Consider the following 20,618-nt stretch of genomic DNA (forward strand, 5'->3'; position numbering starts at 1 on the left):
ATGCTGACCTTTCAGATAGTTTGCAAGCAGAGGTACGAGATATGGAGCCTGATTGGTACCACTCCAGTTCGGTTTTCATTGCATGAGGTTGAGGAGATCACCGGACTCAACTGCAGGTACGTGGATGACTTGGCTTTAACTGATCTTGCGCTTGTCGATGACATGCGTGCATTTTGGGAGCTAATGGGGGTCGATGCCGAGTCGGGCCCAAGCACTACCGAAATTATCGAAGCCTGTTCCAACTGCTCATCATGGTCTCGGGATGATAGGCTGTGGTTGGGTTATCTTGGAATCTACGCTGGTTTCATAGTGGCAACGAGACCTGGCTCATCCACAAATGTCAACCATGCCAGACTAGTGATGGATCTCGAAGGTTTTAAGGAGTTTCCATGGGGAAGAATTGCTTTTCAGCATTTGATCAAGTCTGTTAAGGAGAAAGATCTCAGCAAAAACATTCATATAGAAGGATTTGTGCAAGCTCTTCAAGTGTGGGTGTACTATGCTCTACCGGATTTTGCTGCTGAATTTGGCGAACCATTGCCAAATGTTACTGAAGAACCTCTTTTGCTGGATTACAAAGGATCAAGAGGACGAAAGAACGTCAAAGCCAACATGCTAAAACAGGTACTGTATTAGTGTAGTAGACTTCTATGTAGTATTGAATTTTCAAAGTAGACTTCAGAAGTAGACTTCATGTGTAGACTTCTATATGTACCATTAATAGTGTTTGACATTCAGGAATAGACTTCTGTGTTAGACTTCAAGAGTAGACTTCTATGTTAGACTTCAGGAGTAGACTTCATACGTAGTTTTCCGAGGCTTCATATGACTAGTAATCCATTTACTCATTGTGTTTTTCCAGGCTCGCATACAGTCCTGCGTGGCTAAGGACTTGGCGGATATGTTTCCCGTGTGGGATGATGACGAACAGGATCCAGATATTGTCAAGATTGTCAATGCACTCCATGACCCCAATTTCAAGTTCTCAAAAAACCATTGGCCTTTGGAAGGTGTTTTGGGTGCACACATCGTCAAGTCAGAAGCCGGAAAGAGGAGCCTTCCCTCAGATGAATCAAGTCGCAAGAGACCTTGCACAGCCTCTGCCTATGCCGCATCATTCGTTGGTGATGAAGGGGTCGGAGTTGTCGCTACTATGAAAGCGCACTTCGACCAATGCTTCCAAAGCTTTTCAACCAAGATGCTGAATGGTCTTGGTAGCTGTGAAAAGCAGATCAAACGTCTTACCGAGAAGGTTGAATCTGTAGAGCGTGCGGTAGAAGAGTTGACTACAGGGTCGGCGAAGCACACTGAGGAAGAGCCAACCCAGCAACAGGGCACTGGATCCAAGAAGTATGAAGGGGTTAGTACCAAAAACCCTCCGCCTATACGAAAACATTACATGCGAATAAGATCACACAAAGTTAGGAACACTTAATACTAATGTCATTTGAATTCGAACATGTTTACTAGTGTTATGTAACATGTGAGATTATTTACTTATGTTTTCAAAACTAGTTGTTTACAATTTTCAGACTATGATAAAACATGTTATTAAATTACAGCATTAGTGTGCTCATTTGTATATTCATGCATGTTTCTGACAATAAACTACAGAGTAATTCAGAGAAAGATGATGCTCCGATGAAAGATAATGTCAACATTGATGCATGTGAGAGTGTTAACGCCCCCGGGGATGCAAAAGGAAAGAACGCTGCCGTGAAAGAAGAAGAGGCCCCAGAGATGAAGGAAAAAGAGGCCCCAGAGCCTAGTTTTTGTGAAATTGACCCGAAGACGTGTGATGTTGACTTCGACGCGGTTGCACTAGCCAAAAATGCCAAAGCCAGAGAAGCGGCTCTGATAATTACCCGAGCAACGAGTGCCAGACACCGCCAGCTGGCTGCGACACAGAAGAGTCCGTTCTTAGGAAACAGCACCGCAGAGGCCATCATTCCATCGTCGGCATCTCACTCCGGCCGTGTCCGTGGATATGATCCTTTTGATCAAACCGGTGTCAAGGCAAAGCATATCGCTCTAATGAACTTTATCAGATCAAACCCGTAAGTAGACTTCTATACGTATGTAAGTAGACTTCCTCATAGTATTATTTCCTATCTAACTCTTTCACTTATACAGTGCCCATCCAAAACGCCAAAGACACTCTTCGATCGAGTGGTATTACATTCTCCGGACACCGACGAAATGGCTAGCTGATACGGTTAGTGTTTTACTTTCTCATATTAGACTTCATGTTTAGACTTCATATGTAGACTTCTATAATAGACTTCGTTTACAGGATTTAGACTTCGTTTGCATACTTCAATCATGTCTTATTTTCACCAATGTGCAGCACATGGAAGCTTATATCAACCTACTCAGGCTGCGATTATCCAAGCATCCGGAGTGGTTTGTATCCGACCGGATTTGCTTCCTCAACTCCATGTTTGCTACTGTTTGGAGGCGTGACTACAAATACTTCAAAACGTCTGAGCCGAATGCAGATGAGTCTGGCAAACTTCTGCCGCCTGGAGCATATTCGTACTACACTGGCGAATTACCTATCTACTGTCAGACTAAGAAGACGTGGGAATATGATGTCGACTATTTGTACTCCATGTTGCACATTAGGGAGGACCATTGGGTAGCAATATGGGTCTCATTTCTGACGAAGCATATCACGATATAGGAGATACCTCAAAACATTCAGAGTGGTGATTGCGGAGTGTACTGCCTGAAGTACATCGAGTGTCATGCATTGGATTTGCCATTTCCTCCGGAACTTTGCGATAAAAACATTCGAAAAATCAGGGAGAAAATGGCTGCAGAGCTCTTTTACGAAACAGGTTGTAGGGGCCATGATAAGCTAGATGCAACCGGGCTGGATGTCTATGATAGGAAAGCTTAGTGTTTCCGTTCTAAAAACTAACTTTGATTTTTATGGCAACTATTGGGCTACTTGCATAAATGACCTTCAATGTGGTTGGAGGTCATTTTAGCAATTGGTAGATGATAGGTGCGGAAGTTTTTTGGCCACCTATCTTATAATTAACTTGCCAAATATGTTGTATTTTAGTTTAGGATATTGTACTCAAACTGAAGTCTACGACTGAAGTCTTTGACTGAAGTCTACTAATTTGTAATCGTAATTGTACTGAAGTCTACTAAGTCTATTAACATGTTAGTATTTCTAATTTTTGATTTCACCCTTACAACTGATTAAGTTCTGTAAAATATTATTGAGCATGCGGAAAAGAGTATACGGAAAAGTGTATACAGAAAAAGTGTACACCGATAGTGTACACGGAAAAAGATTTACAAACGAAGTGTACACGGAAAAAGATTTATTAAAATAAGAATTATTAGTCTACAAACGAATTCTACAAACAAAGTCTACCATAGTCATGTAAACATATAAGTAAACCCAAAAAACATAAAACATGGAGTCAACTAATTTCACCGCGGCCATTCATTTGCAAATCCAGGAATTGTTTTCCAAAATAAGGCACATTCCAACTTCCAGAAGCAAGGACTGCAGAGTTTGTCACCATATGAGTCCACGAGGCGTTCATCATCCATCCAGTGCTGGTTTGGCAGATTCATACAGGCACAACTCCTTGATTGTGCCTTACCAAAAACTTGGAAGACTGGTTCGTGAAACGCGTCAGGCTTCTTATAAGTGGCCGGACACCTGTTTATGTGCTGCATAGTCTTCCTCATCTTCGTTGCCTCTGCCGGAACTATACCTCGAATGTGGTTAAATACATCATGGCTACCATCCATGGTTAAAGAGAACATAACCATGGAGTAAGTAGCCATGAGGCATCCTCCATTTGATGACACCTTTATTAACTCAAATCCTTCTTGGATGCTATCTTCATAGAATATTAGAGAAACGGCTCGAAAGGTATTGCGCTGTAGGATTTCTACACTCCAAATAGCGCCGAAAGAAAGCGTCAACCCTCCCAGCGCCGATTGCCACCGAGACTTCTTCCGTCTGCCTGGTGCACGGCGAATGTCTGGTGGCAGACATATTGATGTTGGGCCTCCTTGGATCTCTGCAATTTGGGGATATATGTTGGCAGAGTATGCGGCAAACAAGTAGTTTTTTTAGTAAGTCGGACATACTAGGGAATCCACAGCTATCCCACCGGCTAATGCAGTTGCAATAACATGTGAACATGGGATCTTCTCGATATAAAACACACCACATTCACACATTCCATGTTCCAAATCAACAATACAATTCCTGGTTCCTCCTTTCACATAGTATCTCCAAGTGTCAATTCGGTCCACCTCCATTGCATCTGCATAATGTCCACGAATCGCCAGCAAATACTCCACTCCCCGAGTATTATGTGTTGTGAGACTCAAAGCATCCTCTCTGCATTTTAAAAACCACCGACCGAGCTTCTCTCGTATGAAATCCAAGAGGAATGAAATGGGATAGCCACGGGCCTTCTTAAGTGCAGCATTTATAGACTCTGCAACATTGCTAGTCTTAATATTGTATCTGTCTCCAACAAAATGAACTCGGGACCAAAGAGAGACATCGGCTTCTTCCAAATAGTCAGCAAATTCAGGCTTGATCTGTCTCAGTTCCGCCATGAACCGGTTGTAGTCATAGAGGTTGTAAGCATAAGCCACACGTTTAACCAAGTACAACAATTGCTTCCCCCTAAACTTTGTTACTATGTTATGTTGTAGATGGTAGTAGCAGATCCCTCGTTTTGCCCATGGGAAAATAGTTTCACAAGCTTTCTTAATAGAAATATGTCTGTCAGAAACTATCACCAAAGGATAACCATCTGGGACACATTCACGCAGTTTAGAAAAAAACCATTCCATGAAGCATCATCTTCACCATCAACAATTCCAAATGCCAAAGGAAAAATCTGAAAATTTTCATCTTGTGCGGTGGCAACCAACAAAGTACCCTCGTATTTCCCTGTTAGATGACATCCATCAACCACAATTACTCTTCTCATGTACTGAAAACCAGCAATCGATGCTCCAAATGCGAGAAATAGATATTTGAATTTGTTATTCGAATCTACATGAAGAGCTGATACAGTTCCCGGATTGGCTTTGTTCACTGAATGTAGGTAAGTTGGGAGACTCGCATATCCATCTTCAGCTGTTCCCCTGACCAATTGTTGGGCATATATCAAAGATCTGTAAGAGGTAGTGTAATCCTTCTTGATGTCAAACATATGCTTCATTGAAACCCTGACATGTTCTAGTGTAAGTCCATCAATGATGCCGAAATGGCTTATAAACAGCTTGCCAATATACTTAGGAGTAGACTTCCCATGGTGAGCCATTCGATGGGCTATTGAACATGTGTGGTCTTTCACATATTTTGTCACCCAAAAAGTGGATGCATCATTCTTCACGCTCGCTCTAACCATCCATGCACATCCTTCCACTCGACATTTAGCCACAAACAGGGTCTTGGTTGACTTCTGTGTTTTGAAAGCAAATTTTAACATTATGGCAGTCAGTCTAACCTCTGATAACAGCTTCTCTTTTGTAGGGAAACTTGCCCTAACATATATATTATCAGACCATGACATGGGCGTGCTCCCTGTTTCACCATATCGGTTTCTGACCTTTTCAATACAGACTTCATCTTCATCATCATCTTCATCTTTCACTTTACCGTAGACACTGTAATCTTCTCCGTCAGAGTAAGCTGCATCGTCGACATCTTCTCCATCCTCGTTCACATCAGAACTGTCTGCCTCATCATTGGTAGAATGTTCTGAATTTTCCTCAGAGTCCTCACCTAAATCTTCATCTGATCCTTCCTGGTTCTCCTCAGTATCCATCTCCACTCGACAGGACACACAAAGGCGTAACATATGTACTCTGCTTAACGAAATCAAGCTTGAAACTTGTCTATCATTGGTGACATGCATTGGAGGTGTATCTGGAGCCATAGATTGCAACATTGAGACTGGTAGTGCGTAGGTTAACTCGATGATCTCAGTCTTCTTGCCCAAGTTATAATCATCTCGTGCCATTTCAGTAAGCTGCCCAAAGGTGCAACCATCGTTCAAAAACCATATTCTTCCACCTTTGCCCATGTCAACAACGAAATGCCATGAATTCTCCTTAATCTTCCACTCACCGTACACAACTGGAATTTGAGCCATTCTCTGAAAAAATAACCATATAAACCGTATTAGCAAGCACTGCAGAGAGACTTTTTGTATCAAAGTAGACTTCACGCTGATGTCTACTTTGATAAGCTAAGTACCTTAAAAATCTAAACTTCTGATTCAACAATAAATATCCAATGAAACGGAATAAAAATCACTAGGTAGTTCAATCACTAACTAAGAAACAAATATAAACCAAAAAAATTGAAAAATATTTTATAAATTTCCTTAAAACGCGTTTTTACAAAAACGTCAAAACGTAGACTTCTAATGCAGACGTCGAATGTAGACTTCACGACGAAGTCTACTTTTATAAGTTAAGTACCTTAAAAATCGAAATCTCTGATTCAAAAATAAATATCCAATGAAATTAGATAAAATTCACTGGGTAGTTCAATCACTTACTAAGAAGCAATTCTGAACCAAAAAATTTGAAAAATAGTTTATACATTTGCTTAAAACGTGTTTTTAATAAAACATAATAAAGTAGACTTCTAAATTAGACTTCAAATGTAGACTGGAGGAGAAGTCTACTTTTTCATTGAGAAGTCTACTAATGAAGTCTACTAAAAAAAAGATCATTTTTGCAATTGACCAATCTGTTGACTTTTCCTTCAGTAGACATCAGGAGTAGACTTGAGGCAAAAAAGGTTACTTTAGCATTTGACAAATGCATTGACTAACATAGTAGACTTCTATTGTAGACTTCATGTAAGAGTAGACTTCTCTGACAGTCTACTTTTGAAGTCTACTTTTTAAATAGAAGTCTACGGATCAAAATAGGTTATTTTTTCAATTGAATTTTTTTAGTAGACTTCACAATGAAGTCTACTCAAAAAAAGATTCCTTCTAAGTTTGACCGAACACAATAAGTAGACTTCACAAAGAAGTCTACCAATTTTGAAAGACAGAAGTCAAACACAAAAATGACCTATACGTTTTTGGTCAAACTACAAAAGTAACTTGAAAGTAGACTTCGTATGCAGACGTAAACAGTAGACTTCAGACGGAAGTCAAAATACGGTCAACTACAAAAATAACCTCTTTTTTTGGTAGACTTCTTAAGCCTTCAAATGAAGTCTACTATGCTTTTTTTTGTTTTCAAAGGATATCGAGTAGACTTCTAGTGAGGTTTAATGAAGTCTACTTTTTAAAAATCAATTGAAAAAATAACCTTATGTTGACTCATAGACTTCAGTATAGTTCACGAGAAGTCTACTTTCGCGATATAAAAACTGAAATGTGGAGAAATTGAAGTGCGAGGATTACCTTTAACAAAATTGAACTCCCCTAAGTTTCTCTTATCCACCCAGAACTTAGGATTTCACCGAAATTAAACAACCCAGGTGTCGAGTAACCAAAATTCACCGAAAAAGCATGGCGCGAAGCATTGTAACTGTGCCCAGATGTTTTGGAGAAGAATTATGGTAGAATGAGCAAGGTTATGAGTGAATGAGCTCAGATATTTGTTTTATTACAGCTTTAAAATTAGTTGATAAGCATTTACTCCATTTTCATGGTTGTTCATGGTGGTTGAAGGTATTGAAGACGATGGCATTCTCGTAATTAAAAAGTCTTTAGAAGGTCCAAGAAGACTTTAGCCAATTAAAGAAAAATCGAATTATTAGATGTATAATGGCATTTTCGTTAATAGTTTAAGTGGGAAGGATAAAATTGTGAGAAAATGACAAAACTTGGAGAGAGAAAAAAAAAGAGGTTAGTTTGGTGTTTGACTTTGAAATATGGGTTAAATCTGAAACTCTCCCTAATTTGTAAGATGAAAAAAAGCACTTTTGCAGTACCGTATAATTTACAATATACCAACGTTACCCCTACATCTCTATAATTTCTTGATAATCATGCACGATATTATGTTAGAGATATTAATTTAATATTTTATAAAATTTCGAACACTTTCGCTGATTCTTCTTATTCTTCTTTTTCTGGCGACTACTATTTATCTTCTTCTTCCTCCACTTTCCCTTTTATAACTCCGTTTCCTAATCCTGACCCGAATTCATACCTGGACCCTCCTGTTCTTGTATCTTCCCCACCCGCTCCACACGATTCATCATCACCAAACCCGTCTGTTCCAATTCTCTCAAATCCGCCGGCGCCGATCGTAAACCCGAACCACCTCTGCCTCCGCCTCCTTCTACGCCCAATTCGAATCCTCAGCTGCAATTTTCACCTCCTCTGCTGGATTCAGATACAACCACCGCACCGCTTCCGTCTACACCAGAAACAACAATAGCACCGCCGCCTCCAGCGACAATATCGGCATCTCCGCCATTAAATCCGTCGAGCTAACATATATATAAAGTGTGTATCTATTTGAATTACTCCTATAATTTTATTGCTAGATTACTAACAATACATATAGAATGTTATATGTTTTTGTAGCACACTAACTACAAAAATAACACCTATAATAATCTAGATAATTCATTATTGTTATCAATCTAACATATTTTTTACCTTGTTAATTATAATATTAGACGTTAATTTTATATGTATTATGCTAAATATACCAATAACATCTTTGATCATCTATATAACTCATTATTGTTATCAATCTTACATATTTTGTACTTAGTTAATTATAATGTTAGACGTTAATTTATATGTATAATTGATGTAAGCTAAGTGTTAGCAAGATAACAAAGTATGTAGTATAATAACAAGTTATGTAGTTGTATAATGTATATGCTAACGTAAAAAAGATGATGAGGGAGAAACTTCATATAGGGAAGGAAGACTCGTAACAAAAGAAGAATGGGTAAAGAATAATAACACCTTCAAAGTGTGAGAGCAATATCCTACCAATTTAATGTTTTCCCATTTAGCAAATTTTGATCAAATTTTAGATTTTCTAACAAATTCACTCTTAATCTTAAAACAATATTCTAATTGCACGATGCTTTAGTTTTCCATGTGCCAAGCACATGTTTTATTAACCTTATCTTCTTCTTTTCTTTCTTTCAGATCTCGTGAAAACCATTTCAATTTCTGAACTACTAGGACAAGCTTACTCCAACACTCCCTCTAAGCTTGTACTCTGCGATTTTCAGATTCCTCTCAACCTTTCCCATTGTGCTGCTCCGAGAGTTTTCGTAAATGTACAGCCTCTTTCTCATGACTAATTGTAATGATTTCAGAGTTTTGATTTCTGGAACTGCTGGATTTCCTCTGGATCGGGAAATTGTCTTCTTCAAGACTACTAAAAGCTTCTTTCTTAACTTCATTGTTTCTTGCAGAACATTCTTATCTGCAGTTTTACACACCTTCATTCAAAAAGATACCGATCTAGATGAATCTCTAGTTTCTTCTCAGTATTTGTCTTATATATATCCTTGCATCATGATTCCATGGACGTTTCAAACTTTCAATACAGTTTGGTTTAAAAGTCCTCAACAACTACAAACAAAACCAGAAAGTTGAAGAGTAACCTCTTAAAGCCTCAAGAAAGCAGTACATGCTCAATTTTTATTATCTAACACAAACTGAAAATGTCTACACAAACAATTGCAGCAATCTACTCTCAAGCAAAACAGAGATTACTAAGTATCGCATCTCCATAATCATTTCTCAGAATCAGTATGCATCTCCCTATAACTAGCAGCTCTATTCTTGACGACATTGAGAAGACAATCACAAGCCTGTCTTGAAGATGGTCTCTCCTGAGGATACGTTCTTGTGCACTGAAGTGCTATTTCAAGAACCTGATAAGCTGCTTCTTCTTGGCGAGGTAAAAGCGGCTTAAGCTCTGAATCAATCAGCTTCTCTCTAGCAGCAGGCAATTCAAGAACCGTCTCTACCCATCTAACCATATCCGTCTCTTCACCAAACACTTCCTGATCTGTTGGCTTTTTACCAGTCACAATCTCCATCAACACTATCCCCATACTGTAAACATCGCTCTTCTCAGTCGCCTTCAACGAGTAAGCATACTCTGTGGATTGTAAACACATTAGCTTTAACAGAGGAAAACAAAAGTTCAGGAAACTCGAAGAAAGAAATGGTACCTGGAGCGATGTAGCCATAAGAGCCTGCAAACAAAGAGTTTGATTCTGTGTTGGTGTCATAACTCTCAGTTAGTATTTTGGCGAGTCCGAAATCTCCTAAATGTGCTTCCATGTTAGAATCAAGAAGCACATTACTGGACTTAATATCACGGTGAACCATCGGAGGAACACAATCAAAATGAAGATACTCTACTCCTTGAGCCAAACCAACTGCAATTTTCAATCTTGTTTCCAAATCAAGAACCTCCTTCTTCTTCTTCTTCTTCTTTGTTTGAAGCCAATCCCAAACGCTTCCGTTCTCCATGTACTCGTAAATCAACAGGTTCAAGCCTTCTGCTTTGCTACTACAGTAACCCATCAGCTTAACCAAGTGCCTGTGTCTGATTGTTCCAAGTGTCTTAACTTCTCTGTTAAAGCTCTTGTTTGACATCAAATCATCTTTCCAAAGAATCTTCTTCACAGCAATGGTCTCACCATTCTCCAAATCCGCTTTGTAAACTTTCCCTGACCCTCCTGATCCAATCATGAACTCGTCGTTAAGGTAATGTGTAGCTTCCATAATGTCTTCCCACTTTATATCCGACTTTGCAGCTCCATTCCTAAACAGAGGAGCTTGTGAAGAAGAAGAAGAAGAGTTTGATGAGAACTTGCTGTTTCCTCCTCGGCCTTTCTTGAAAAGATCATGACTTTGCTTGAAGAAGAGGACGATCACAAGTACCATCAAAGCAATCGCTGCTAATGAACAAATTGCAGAGATTATAACCACGGTTTTGGCGCTACGACCTTGTTGCTTCTTGTTCAAGCCAGCTCTGTTGCAGTGACTAAGAGGGCTTCCACAAAGACCTGCATTGCCTGCAAACGCATCTGCTTGCCATTTAATGAATTGTTTCTTTAACTTTCCTTCAAGATTGTTGTAAGAGACGTTGAGATATCCTAAACTCTTCATATCTCCGATTTGGCCAGGAACTTCTCCGACAAGTTGATTGTGAGACAGATCAAGGGCTTCAAGCTTATGTAACGTCGAGATCGTCGATGGAATGTCTCCGGTGAAGTTATTGTAGCTGAGATCTAAAGCACTTTGAAGATCTTGTAGCTGTCCAATCTCAACCGGGATTTCTCCGGTTAACATGTTTCTCGATAACCGAAGCTCATAAAGCTTGCTCAGCTTGCCTATCTCTGAAGGAAGAGGACCTGAAATCTGATTCTTTCCAAGGTTAAGTACATTGAGAGCTTCCAAGTTTCCAATCTCTTGTGGAATCGAGCCGTTGAGTTTGTTTCCATCAAGAGATAACACGAGAAGCTTGGTTAGGTTGCAAATCTCTTTAGTGAGTGACCCTGTAAACTGATTAGAAGAAAGCTTGAGCTCACCTAACAATCGAAGCTTGCCGAGCCATGAAGGTATAAGCCCTGAAAGGAAGTTATCGTTGAGATCAATGTGTGTCAGCTTCTTGCACAAACCGAGCTCTACCGGTAAGATTCCAGTGAGAGAATTGCTTGAGATATCCAACAAAGAAAGCTCTTGGATCTTCCCAAAAGTCCAAGGGATTCTTCCTGTGAATTGATTCTTCCCTAACCTTAACCGATCAAGATTCAGAGACTTCCCTAGCTGAAGAGGTATGTCTCCTTCAAATCCATTGTCCGTGACATCAAAGGAGAGGTAAGAGCTTGAGCCACACAACGGACTAATCGAGCCATTGAGCTTGTTGCTTGAAAAGTTGATTCTTGTGAGGTTCTTGAGGTTGATAAGCGACTTGGGAAGGTTCCCATGGAGAGAGTTGTTGTAAAGCATGAGCTCTTTTAGCGATTTCAAGAACCCGAACGAGGAAGGAATCGAACCCGAGAGCTGATTATCCGCTAAATCCAAAACAGTTAGTTTGTGACAGTTACCTAAAGTGGCGGGAATGTTGCCCACAAGCTCGTTCTCTCTCAAGTGAAGCCAAGTAAGCTCTTTTAATCTTCCGATTGAAGAAGGAACCTCTCCACTGAAATGATTCCCAAACATATCAATCGACTTCAGATTCGTGCAGTTCCCAATCTCAAACGGTATCTCACCGGAGAAACGATTTTTGTATAGATACAGAACTTCCAATTTGCTGAGCAATCCGATTTCTTTAGGTAACTTGCCTTCCAAGTCATTGTGAGACAGAGCAAGCTCTTGTAGATTCGTGAGGTTTGATATCGATGGAGATAACGTGCCCTTCAAGCTACAGTTGTGAAAATACAGATTCGTGAGTTCTACGAGGTGAAACAACGAATCCGGGATTTGACCGGTGACAAGCGTATTGTTGGACAAATCAAGCGCTGTTAATGACTGGCATTTGCTGATTTCCGCCGGAATTTCGCCGGAAAGCTGAGTTTCAGACAAAACCAGTTGCTTCAAGCTTGTGCTGTTAGAACATAAGCTCTTTGGTAATGAACCAGAGAGAGGATTGTTCGCTAGAACCAAATACACAAGCTGACTCATGTTCCAGAACTCTTCATGTATTTCTCCGGTGAGATCATTCTTCGATAAATCAAGGGTTTGAAGATTCACCAATTCGGTTAATCTCTTCGGAATCGGACCTTGAAGCTTGTTACCAACCAAATTAAGGTATTGGAGATTGCGCAGATCACCGAGTTGACTCGGTATCTCACCGGAGAAGCTGTTGTTTCCCAGATTGAGTATCTGAATGTTCACGAGTTGACTCAGCTCCGCCGGTAACGATCCGTTGAGGCGATTCAACGCCGCGGTGAACAAAACGAGGTCGGTGCAGTTACCTAACTCAGGCGGGATCGGTCCTTCGAGGTAGTTATCTTGCAGAATCAAAGCCTGGATACGAACGAGTCGACCGAGTTGACTCGGTATCGAACCGGTGAGTCTACACGAAGCTAAAGCAAGTGTCTGGAGATTGACGAGGCTACCAAACGTCTCCGGGATCGATCCGACGAGCTCGTTGTCTCCGAGTTTTAACGATTTGAGTTTCACGAGCGAGTCGAGTTGACTCGGAATCTCGCCACTGAGTTGGTTAGAGAAGAGATGCAAAGATTCCAAGGAAGAAGAGAGGTTGGAGAGAGTAGTTGGGATGGGACCGGTGAGTCGGTTTGATGACAGGTCGAGGTGGGTTAGGTTAGTAAACCGGCCAATCGAAGGAGAAATCGAACCGGTTAAGGCTAAATTGGATAGATTTAAACCGATGATTACACGACCACCGCACGTGACGCCGGTCCAGTTACAGAAATTGGGATCAGCATCGGAATTCCAATCTCGGAGAACGTTTTCATCTTTTGGGTTTGTGACGAGAGACTTCTTTACTTCGAGGAGAGTTTGAAGATCGTTGGTTTGACCCGAACCCGACCCGATTGAGAAACAGAGGAAAAACAGAACAAGAAAAAGAGGATTTGGCTGCATTTTTTTCTTTCTTGTTTGTTTTCTTCTTCTTCAGAAAACAAGAGATCTGTGAGAGTAGTGAATGGAGATTCTCGAGTTCTTGTTAGTAGTATTAAGACTACTAGTGTTGGAAACATAGAGAATTTAAGACAATTGTTTGGTTTTCGTTGTAGATGTTGAAGAAATGCTATTGGTAGTAAGAACGGTGCATGGGGATTCTCTCTCTCTATTTCTCTTTCTCTCTCTATATATATATAGATAGACGTATATATATGTATATGTGTTTTTGATGTGGTGAGATGGAGGAGAAGTAAATCTAGAGGATAAAGATTTTGGGATTGGCTATGAGGCTAAAACTATATATATAGCCTTTTAAATGACACATGCGAGTGTCTTCTCTCTGATTTTTTCACTGTTTTATTGAGAGAGAGACAGAGAAAGAGAGTAAAGAGAGATGCATAAGGCAATGTGAAAAGAGAAGAAGAAGGTCAAAGAGGGTCAGAGGAGAGACATTGGAAAATGCATTCCCAAGTGTCCAACATTTATGTTGCGGCTGTGTCGTCAATGCATGTGTGTATTGTATATACATGTTATTTTGGATTAATTTATTTGGAGTAGTAAAATATGAAGAATGGTGAAAATGGTTATTCGAATTTCAAATTTTCATTAAAAGGTAAAAAAAAACAATTTATTTTCATAGTCATCAACATTACAAACAAAAAGATTCGTTTAATGTTTTTGCTATTTCATTATTTTCTCTACATCGTTTTTTTGTTTGGCATGAATTCGCCTCTAGTTAGTAAATTTTAATTCCATAAAATACAACAAATTAAAAAGGTGGTAAAATCTATAGATGGTGTGTCACCTTTCAATTTATCTTTTTTAAACCCTAATCTCTCATTTTTATCTACAAAATCCAGTTTGATGAAAATTTTAGTTGTGTAAGTTATAATGATAATGGGAAAAGAGATTTATGACAATGAAATATAAAAAAAAATTTATGATGATGAACTGTAAACTAAAAAAATGAAGAAGAAGATATCACTTTGACCTTGGCCAAGGAAAGAGAGTGGTTGAGATGAGAGACGATGATTTGGTTGAAAGGTATTTCTTCAATTTCTGCTTTTGTTGTGAAGTGTGTTAGCTTCTCATTACTCAAGTCCTTTCATGAAAAAGAGAGCAGTTGTATTTCTATATTTAGATTACATACATATATATATATATATTTTATCTTGATAAATATAACTTGGAGGGTTATAGACATTACCTAAATTTTATAGAAAAAATAGGACCATAGTCTAGAAAATAGTATATAGAATCTTTAAGTCATAAACTCTAAATTCTAAACCAAATTAAGAATACAAATAAACCCTAAGCAGCCTAAGCCAAGTCTCAAACGTAAATGTTTAACGCTAAAAGCCTAAGAAAATGGTTCGTTTGTTAGAGTTTTTATCTCAATTATCTCTATAAACATTTGATAAGCAAGTTGAAAACTATGATCTTTCTAGATTTAACCAAAAAAGCAAGTTGAAACCAAAAAGAAGAAAATTAAAAAAACAATTGCTACGTCAAAGGGGCTCTCTCATCGACCTTTGTCATCACCACCAAACTCGGCAACATATTGGTTTATTCTAATTTGATTCTCTTTGATATTTTCCCGATTTAATAAAAGATTTTGTAGATGTCATCTTTGAAATAAATGCAGAAGTATCTACTGCTGAATTTGAATCACACCGTGTTCATACACTCTATAGTCATTATATTATGGTTTCTATGTATCACCAGCGGCAAGGAAGAGACAAGAATGGATGATGGATCAATGGAATGATTTTATTTCTTTTGCCTAGTTAATTTTATGTTATTTCTAGTTTCAGTTAATCTTTTTATATTTTTTATTTTTTATTATCAAATTTTAAATCTATCTATCTTTAATTTTAAATTAAACCTATATAATATAAAGAATTAAATTATAAATAAAAAATATAGTTTTAAGAATTAATGAAAAAAGTTCTTCAGCCCAAAAAAAGGTATCAATTTTATCATGAAAAAGGTCGACATTTAAACCAATGGTTAGTTTCTCAACTGTATAAACAAGCCTAAACGTAAATTTCAATAAATTAATAAATGACACAGACTCCAACAACGAAGCTTTCATAGCTCAGTTGGTTAGAGCACCCGTTTAGTAAGCGGGAGGTCTTGAGTTCAACTCTCAATGAAAGCAAAGCGCTAAATGTTTTAATCTTTTTGTTTTCTAGTTTTCTCTAATTGCTAAACATATCCTTCAATTTTCTATATGTAGAGAAATAGACCATAAAGTTTGAAAACTTTCAGAAACGGCCTCTCGTACTAACGATGGCTTTTTAATTTTATTTCTAGTCCTCTCGCTTGCAGTCTCGCTTTACAGTCTCCTTCTTCTCTCGTCGCCGTCGCTATTTTATCTTTTCGGTAAGTTTCTCTCTCTCTTTTTCTTCTTCTCTGTCGAGATTCAACGTGTAGTCTCATTGCCGATTGTGAAAATGGTCCGTTTTTGTTTCCCAAGTTTCTTATGGAACGTGTTCGATGAAATGTCTCAAAGAGCATTTTTTGGATTCATAACGAAATGTAGAAACTTTGCCCAGATTGTTCGGGATCTAATGCTGCTGTCTTAGTTTTAAATCGAAATTCACTAACGTCAACGAAACTGGACCTAATTTTGAAGAATCATTGCTTAGAGTTGATCGCAGTGACATAGAAACCCTAATTGCAGGGACTAGTGTGTTTCAGCATCAAGTTCTTACCTTTGTATGAGGCATTTACCTTTCTAGCTTTAAAGAACAACTCTGAGTCTTGTTATTGAAGTGTTTTTTGTCCTTTTGCTAAACTTGTCAGCCTACAATGTGTGATTTTGCAAATTGATTTGATTGATCATGTTTCATTGTTTGTTTTCTTGCTTTGAACAGGTAGTTTCAAGGAAGATGGCTAGTGGTAGCCTGAAACGTCTTGTAGCTTCAGCAGTCACTAATGGCGTGACCGAAGCAAGAGCAAGGATTTTCGGACATGTACTTAACCCAACGGGACAGAGATCTCCTCATAAGATCTTAAGGAAGAAGCTTTTTGGTGATAAGGTTTCAGAATGGTATCCATACGACATCAAGAATGAGGATCCCAATGTCATGGCTAGAGAAGAACAAGAGTACTTTCCGAAACTTCTTTCTTTTTATTTATTTACTTCCCTTTAGTGCAAACAGGTGTAACCAGCTAGATGAAATCAAGCAAGCCTTAGATTCGGTTTGAGTGGACTGGAGCAATGTATAGATAACATAATTCCATAAGCAGTACTTGAATTGGAAAGAGTACGTAGATGATATCTGCTGACTTGGTGTGGTAGGTGATAAGCCTTGTGTTAGTCTAGTGCAGGAACAATGTAATTACCTTGGTCGTTTTTAACTGTGTTGGCATTTTTGAAACTATATTTGAGTCAGTTTGCTAGGGAGCTAACAGCGTAAAAGGAAATTTAGGTAGGAGAGGTTGAGCATTCTTGACTGGTCTAGGATCTTGGTTTAAGCTTAAGGTGCTTTAAAATTCATCCTAGTGTTCTATCTTTGGTTCTCTGCTTCAGTATGTTTTCTGTTCGTCTTCTGAATCATATCAGAGAGTCAATAAAGGGAGAATCGTTTCTGGTTCTTATCGGCAGTGTATGAATTCATGGCATGAGACAGAAACGCGATATAGGAATTCTTGTACTTAGATGGTTGTGTTATGTGAGGCTTATGTTCTCGAGTTTGTGTGGTGAAATGTAGCAAAATAGCTTTATGACATCGGAATTACGTGTGTCGCGGATGTTTTCTTATTTGAGAAGGATAGTCTTAAGAATCGTACTGTCTTTGAACTTTACTTACACTTGGTTTAATCCGCTGCTTCTATTATTGTTGTTCAGTCATAAAGAGGTCCTGAAGTTGAGTTTGTGTGTTGTTGTAGGCGCATATCTAAGCTTGAGATGTTGAAGCGTCGAAACAAAGGACCACCAAAGAAGGGTCACGGAAGACGTGCAGCGAAGCGTAACAAGTAGAAAAGTAGTAATCATAGCTACAAAAGAAAAAGGCAATCTGCATTTTTAGAATCAGATAGAACTTACTATTAGTAAAGACTATCTACATAAATTTCTCAGGCTTTAACTGCATTGGGTTTACAAATGATGTGCTGAGACAAAGTTGAAAGCTATAAGCTTCTCTTTTGAATTGATACAAAATTTTTAAAGATGGCTTTTGTTTCTCTTTATTTTCTACTCTTCTTTTTTCGTAGTCTTTACTTTTAGTATGCACAAGCTGATATACTTGTGCTGTGTCACAATCTTGGATTCAAATCCAAAACTATGTGTATGAGTTGTCGATGACAAAGAAAAATGTTGTCTTTAACCAAGTTCATTTTGTTGTTGTTATTGCCAATTTTTTTTGCGAAAATTGCTAACATTCATTGAATGGATTAGTCCAGAAAAGTTAAAAAGAACCGAATTTTAAGACAGAGTTGGTGTAACCTGTCTGCTAATATACTCCACGTGTGTAAAATGGCTCAAACTTATATGAACCACATTAGTAAAAGATGTCGAACAGAATAAATCACCCACCTAAACTAAAAGATTCGTGAACTGATTTAGCACTTTGAGAGAGAGCGATGGAGCAACCTCTCAAGATTCAATCTTTGTTCATATATCCTATCAAATCTTGCCGTGGAATCTCTGTCCCTCAGGCAACCGTAACTCAGACTGGTAAAATTTAAGAACAAACTTCTTCTGTTCGTTTGATTCATTAGAAAAAGTTCGTTCTGTTTTGTTTCTAAATTGGTTTCTTGGATTTTGATCTGCTTCTGTTCCATTATAAGTTCTGGGTTCGATGGTTCCGGAAAAGGGTCAACAAATTGTCCGGGAAAATGCTATTTATAGAGTGATATGAACACTAAAAATTCTCTCTTTTTTCTTTTAGTATCTATGGCCTGCATGAACACTCTCATTTCTATGGGTTTTTATGATACTAGAAAAGGGTCTTGTTTGATTAGATTGAAAGTGTACAAATTTTTTGAGGAAGTGAACAATTTTCCGGGAAAATGCTATGGATAGGGTAAAATGAGAGTGAACACTAAAAGCTTTCCATTTTTTTTTGTTGTTGGCATGAACACTAAAGCTTCACTCACAATTTCTGTTTTGTTATATGTTACTGGTTCGATGATACCAGAAAAGGGTCTTGCTTGTTTGGATGGAATAAGTAAGTATTCTGAGAAAATGAACAAATTATCCGAGAAGATGCTACTAAACAGGCTAAATCTTGATAAGAAACTGGATCCCCATGAATGTTATTGATGGAATGTTCGACTATGAAGGATCTGATGTATAATTCCATGTGCTTAATCTGTGAAAACTGATGTTATAGGATTTCAATGGGACCGGTATTGGCTAGTTGTGAACTACAAAGGACGAGCATACACTCAAAGAGTTGAGCCAAAGCTTGCTCTTGTCGAATCTGAGTTGCCAAAAGAAGCCTTCTTTGAAGATTGGGAGCCAACAAAGAACTCATTTTTGGGTAAATTCCCGCTAAAAGTTACCAAAGTTTTTTTTTTTTCTGTAATCGAGGCTAGAACTTCACGTCTGGATGATTTCATTTTGCAGTTGTAAGAGCTCCTGGTATGAGTCCGTTAAAGATCCCAATGACCAAACCAAGCTCGGTGGCAGAAGGTGTGTCGATGTGGGAATGGTCTGGCTCTGCGTTTGATGAAGGAGAAGAGGCAGCGAAGTGGTTCTCAGATTATCTCGGAAAACAAAGCCGTTTGGTTCGGTTTAATAAAGGTTTTCTTTTTGTTTTCTTGTTCTTGTGAATCTTTTCATTTGCAACAGATTTGGATGCATGGAGTTGATCAAGTATTTGTTTTTGAAAATTTTGTGTAGAAACTGAAACTAGACCTTCACCTCCTGAGTTTGCAGCAGGTTACTCTACAACATTTGCGGATATGTTTCCGTTTTTGTTTGCATCTCAGGTGAGACATTATTGATAATTCCAATATCGGTTAATGAGAATACTCATCTGATATTCTTTTTGCTTTGTGTTCTTAGGCTTCTTTAGACCAACTGAACACACTTCTACCAGAACCTGTGCCTATTAACCGTTTTCGACCCAAGTAAACTATTATTCATCCTGAGTTCTTAACATTTTCAAATAATGGTGGTTGTTTTATTTATAATCTGGATTTTCTTTTAGTTTTCTTGTCGATAACTGTGATCCTTTTGGGGAAGATCTTTGGGAGGAAATCAAGATTAACGATTTAGTCTTTCAAGGAGTTAGGCTATGTAGCCGCTGCAAGGTGAATATGATGTGAAAAGTAAAGTGTACTCAGATTCTCAACTCAAGGCTTTTAAAAATGTTTTGTTCCTTTCAGGTACCAACTGTGAATCAAGAAACCGGAGTTCCAGGTGCAGCAGAACCAACCGAAACTCTGATGAAATTCAGATCAGACAGTGTCTTAATGCCAGACAAGAAACCGCGCGGAAAGGTTAGATCTAAGCATTGTCTGGTTTTGAGAAAAGACTTGTTGGATTCAGTATGATACTACATATTGAGAGACATCTAAAAATTTCAAGCTCTTGTCTAGTTTTAGGAAGAAACTTATTCGTCAGTATGATGCTAAACCTATGCGATAAACTGATATCAAATGTCGGTTTTTAACAGGTTTTCTTTGGTAAGGAGATGGTTTGGAATTGGAACCTAACCAACAGTGAAGGCAAAGGCAAGAAGACAATTAAAGTTGGTGATACCATCTCTGTCCTAAAGAAGATACCTTCCAGAGCTGAAGCAGCCGTTTAACTCAAACGTTTTGCTTCTTCTTCTTCTGTGTTATGTTGTTATCTCTAAATAAAGTAAAGAAAGACACTTGCTTGCTCATGTAAATCACAAGGTTCATTTGTTCTGAGATTCTTCATACTGTGGAAAGCGTGCTTTAGAGCTTTGAAAATCTGAAGACTTGGATCATATCTTTCTCTAGATATTGTACGTAATCAAGAGGCCATTGAAACTTGTTTTTTTTTTTAACTCAAAACAAGAAGAA

General features: G+C 38.4%; 4 protein-coding genes and 1 non-coding gene across 6 annotated transcripts; 4 read left to right on the forward strand and 1 right to left on the reverse strand.

The window, feature by feature from the left end:
• LOC112086412 lies at nt 1-2,902 on the forward strand. The gene is made up of 6 exons (XM_024155326.1): nt 1-624; nt 863-1,360; nt 1,615-2,057; nt 2,134-2,215; nt 2,348-2,638; nt 2,684-2,902. The coding sequence occupies exons 1-6, from the start codon at nt 1-3 to the stop codon at nt 2,900-2,902; spliced, it is 2,157 nt and encodes a 718-aa protein (XP_024011094.1).
• Nucleotides 2,903-9,667: 6,765 nt separating this feature from the next.
• Nucleotides 9,668-13,614, reverse strand: LOC18016317 (LRR receptor-like serine/threonine-protein kinase GSO2). The gene is made up of 2 exons (XM_006398031.2): nt 10,184-13,614; nt 9,668-10,110 (listed from the first exon to the last, which is right to left on the reverse strand). The coding sequence occupies exons 1-2, from the start codon at nt 13,569-13,571 to the stop codon at nt 9,740-9,742; spliced, it is 3,759 nt and encodes a 1,252-aa protein (XP_006398094.1). The 5' UTR covers nt 13,572-13,614; the 3' UTR covers nt 9,668-9,739.
• A 2,083-nt stretch (nt 13,615-15,697) lies between these two features.
• On the forward strand, nt 15,698-15,771 carry TRNAT-AGU. Its single transcript has one exon. It is a non-coding gene; the product is annotated as a tRNA-Thr (tRNA).
• A 109-nt stretch (nt 15,772-15,880) lies between these two features.
• Nucleotides 15,881-17,788, forward strand: LOC18016318 (28S ribosomal protein S33, mitochondrial). Its single transcript, XM_024155302.1, has 3 exons — nt 15,881-15,995; nt 16,490-16,722; nt 17,508-17,788. The coding sequence occupies exons 2-3, from the start codon at nt 16,505-16,507 to the stop codon at nt 17,596-17,598; spliced, it is 309 nt and encodes a 102-aa protein (XP_024011070.1). The 5' UTR covers nt 15,881-15,995; nt 16,490-16,504; the 3' UTR covers nt 17,599-17,788.
• Nucleotides 17,789-18,136: 348 nt separating this feature from the next.
• Nucleotides 18,137-20,542, forward strand: LOC18016319 (mitochondrial amidoxime reducing component 2). Of its 2 annotated transcripts, XM_006398033.2 has the most exons (8): nt 18,137-18,294; nt 18,953-19,102; nt 19,189-19,365; nt 19,465-19,553; nt 19,630-19,694; nt 19,775-19,877; nt 19,953-20,066; nt 20,243-20,542. In XM_006398033.2, the coding sequence occupies exons 1-8, from the start codon at nt 18,201-18,203 to the stop codon at nt 20,375-20,377; spliced, it is 927 nt and encodes a 308-aa protein (XP_006398096.1). In that variant the 5' UTR covers nt 18,137-18,200; the 3' UTR covers nt 20,378-20,542. The 2 variants fall into 2 exon arrangements, with proteins under 2 accessions (XP_006398096.1, XP_024010991.1); XM_024155223.1 differs by lacking the exons at nt 19,630-19,694; nt 19,775-19,877.
• Nucleotides 20,543-20,618: the final 76 nt, after the last annotated feature.

Source organism: Eutrema salsugineum, unplaced genomic scaffold (assembly GCF_000478725.1).
Source record: "Eutrema salsugineum unplaced genomic scaffold, Eutsalg1_0 scaffold_20, whole genome shotgun sequence".
NCBI classification, from domain to species: domain Eukaryota; kingdom Viridiplantae; phylum Streptophyta; class Magnoliopsida; order Brassicales; family Brassicaceae; genus Eutrema; species Eutrema salsugineum.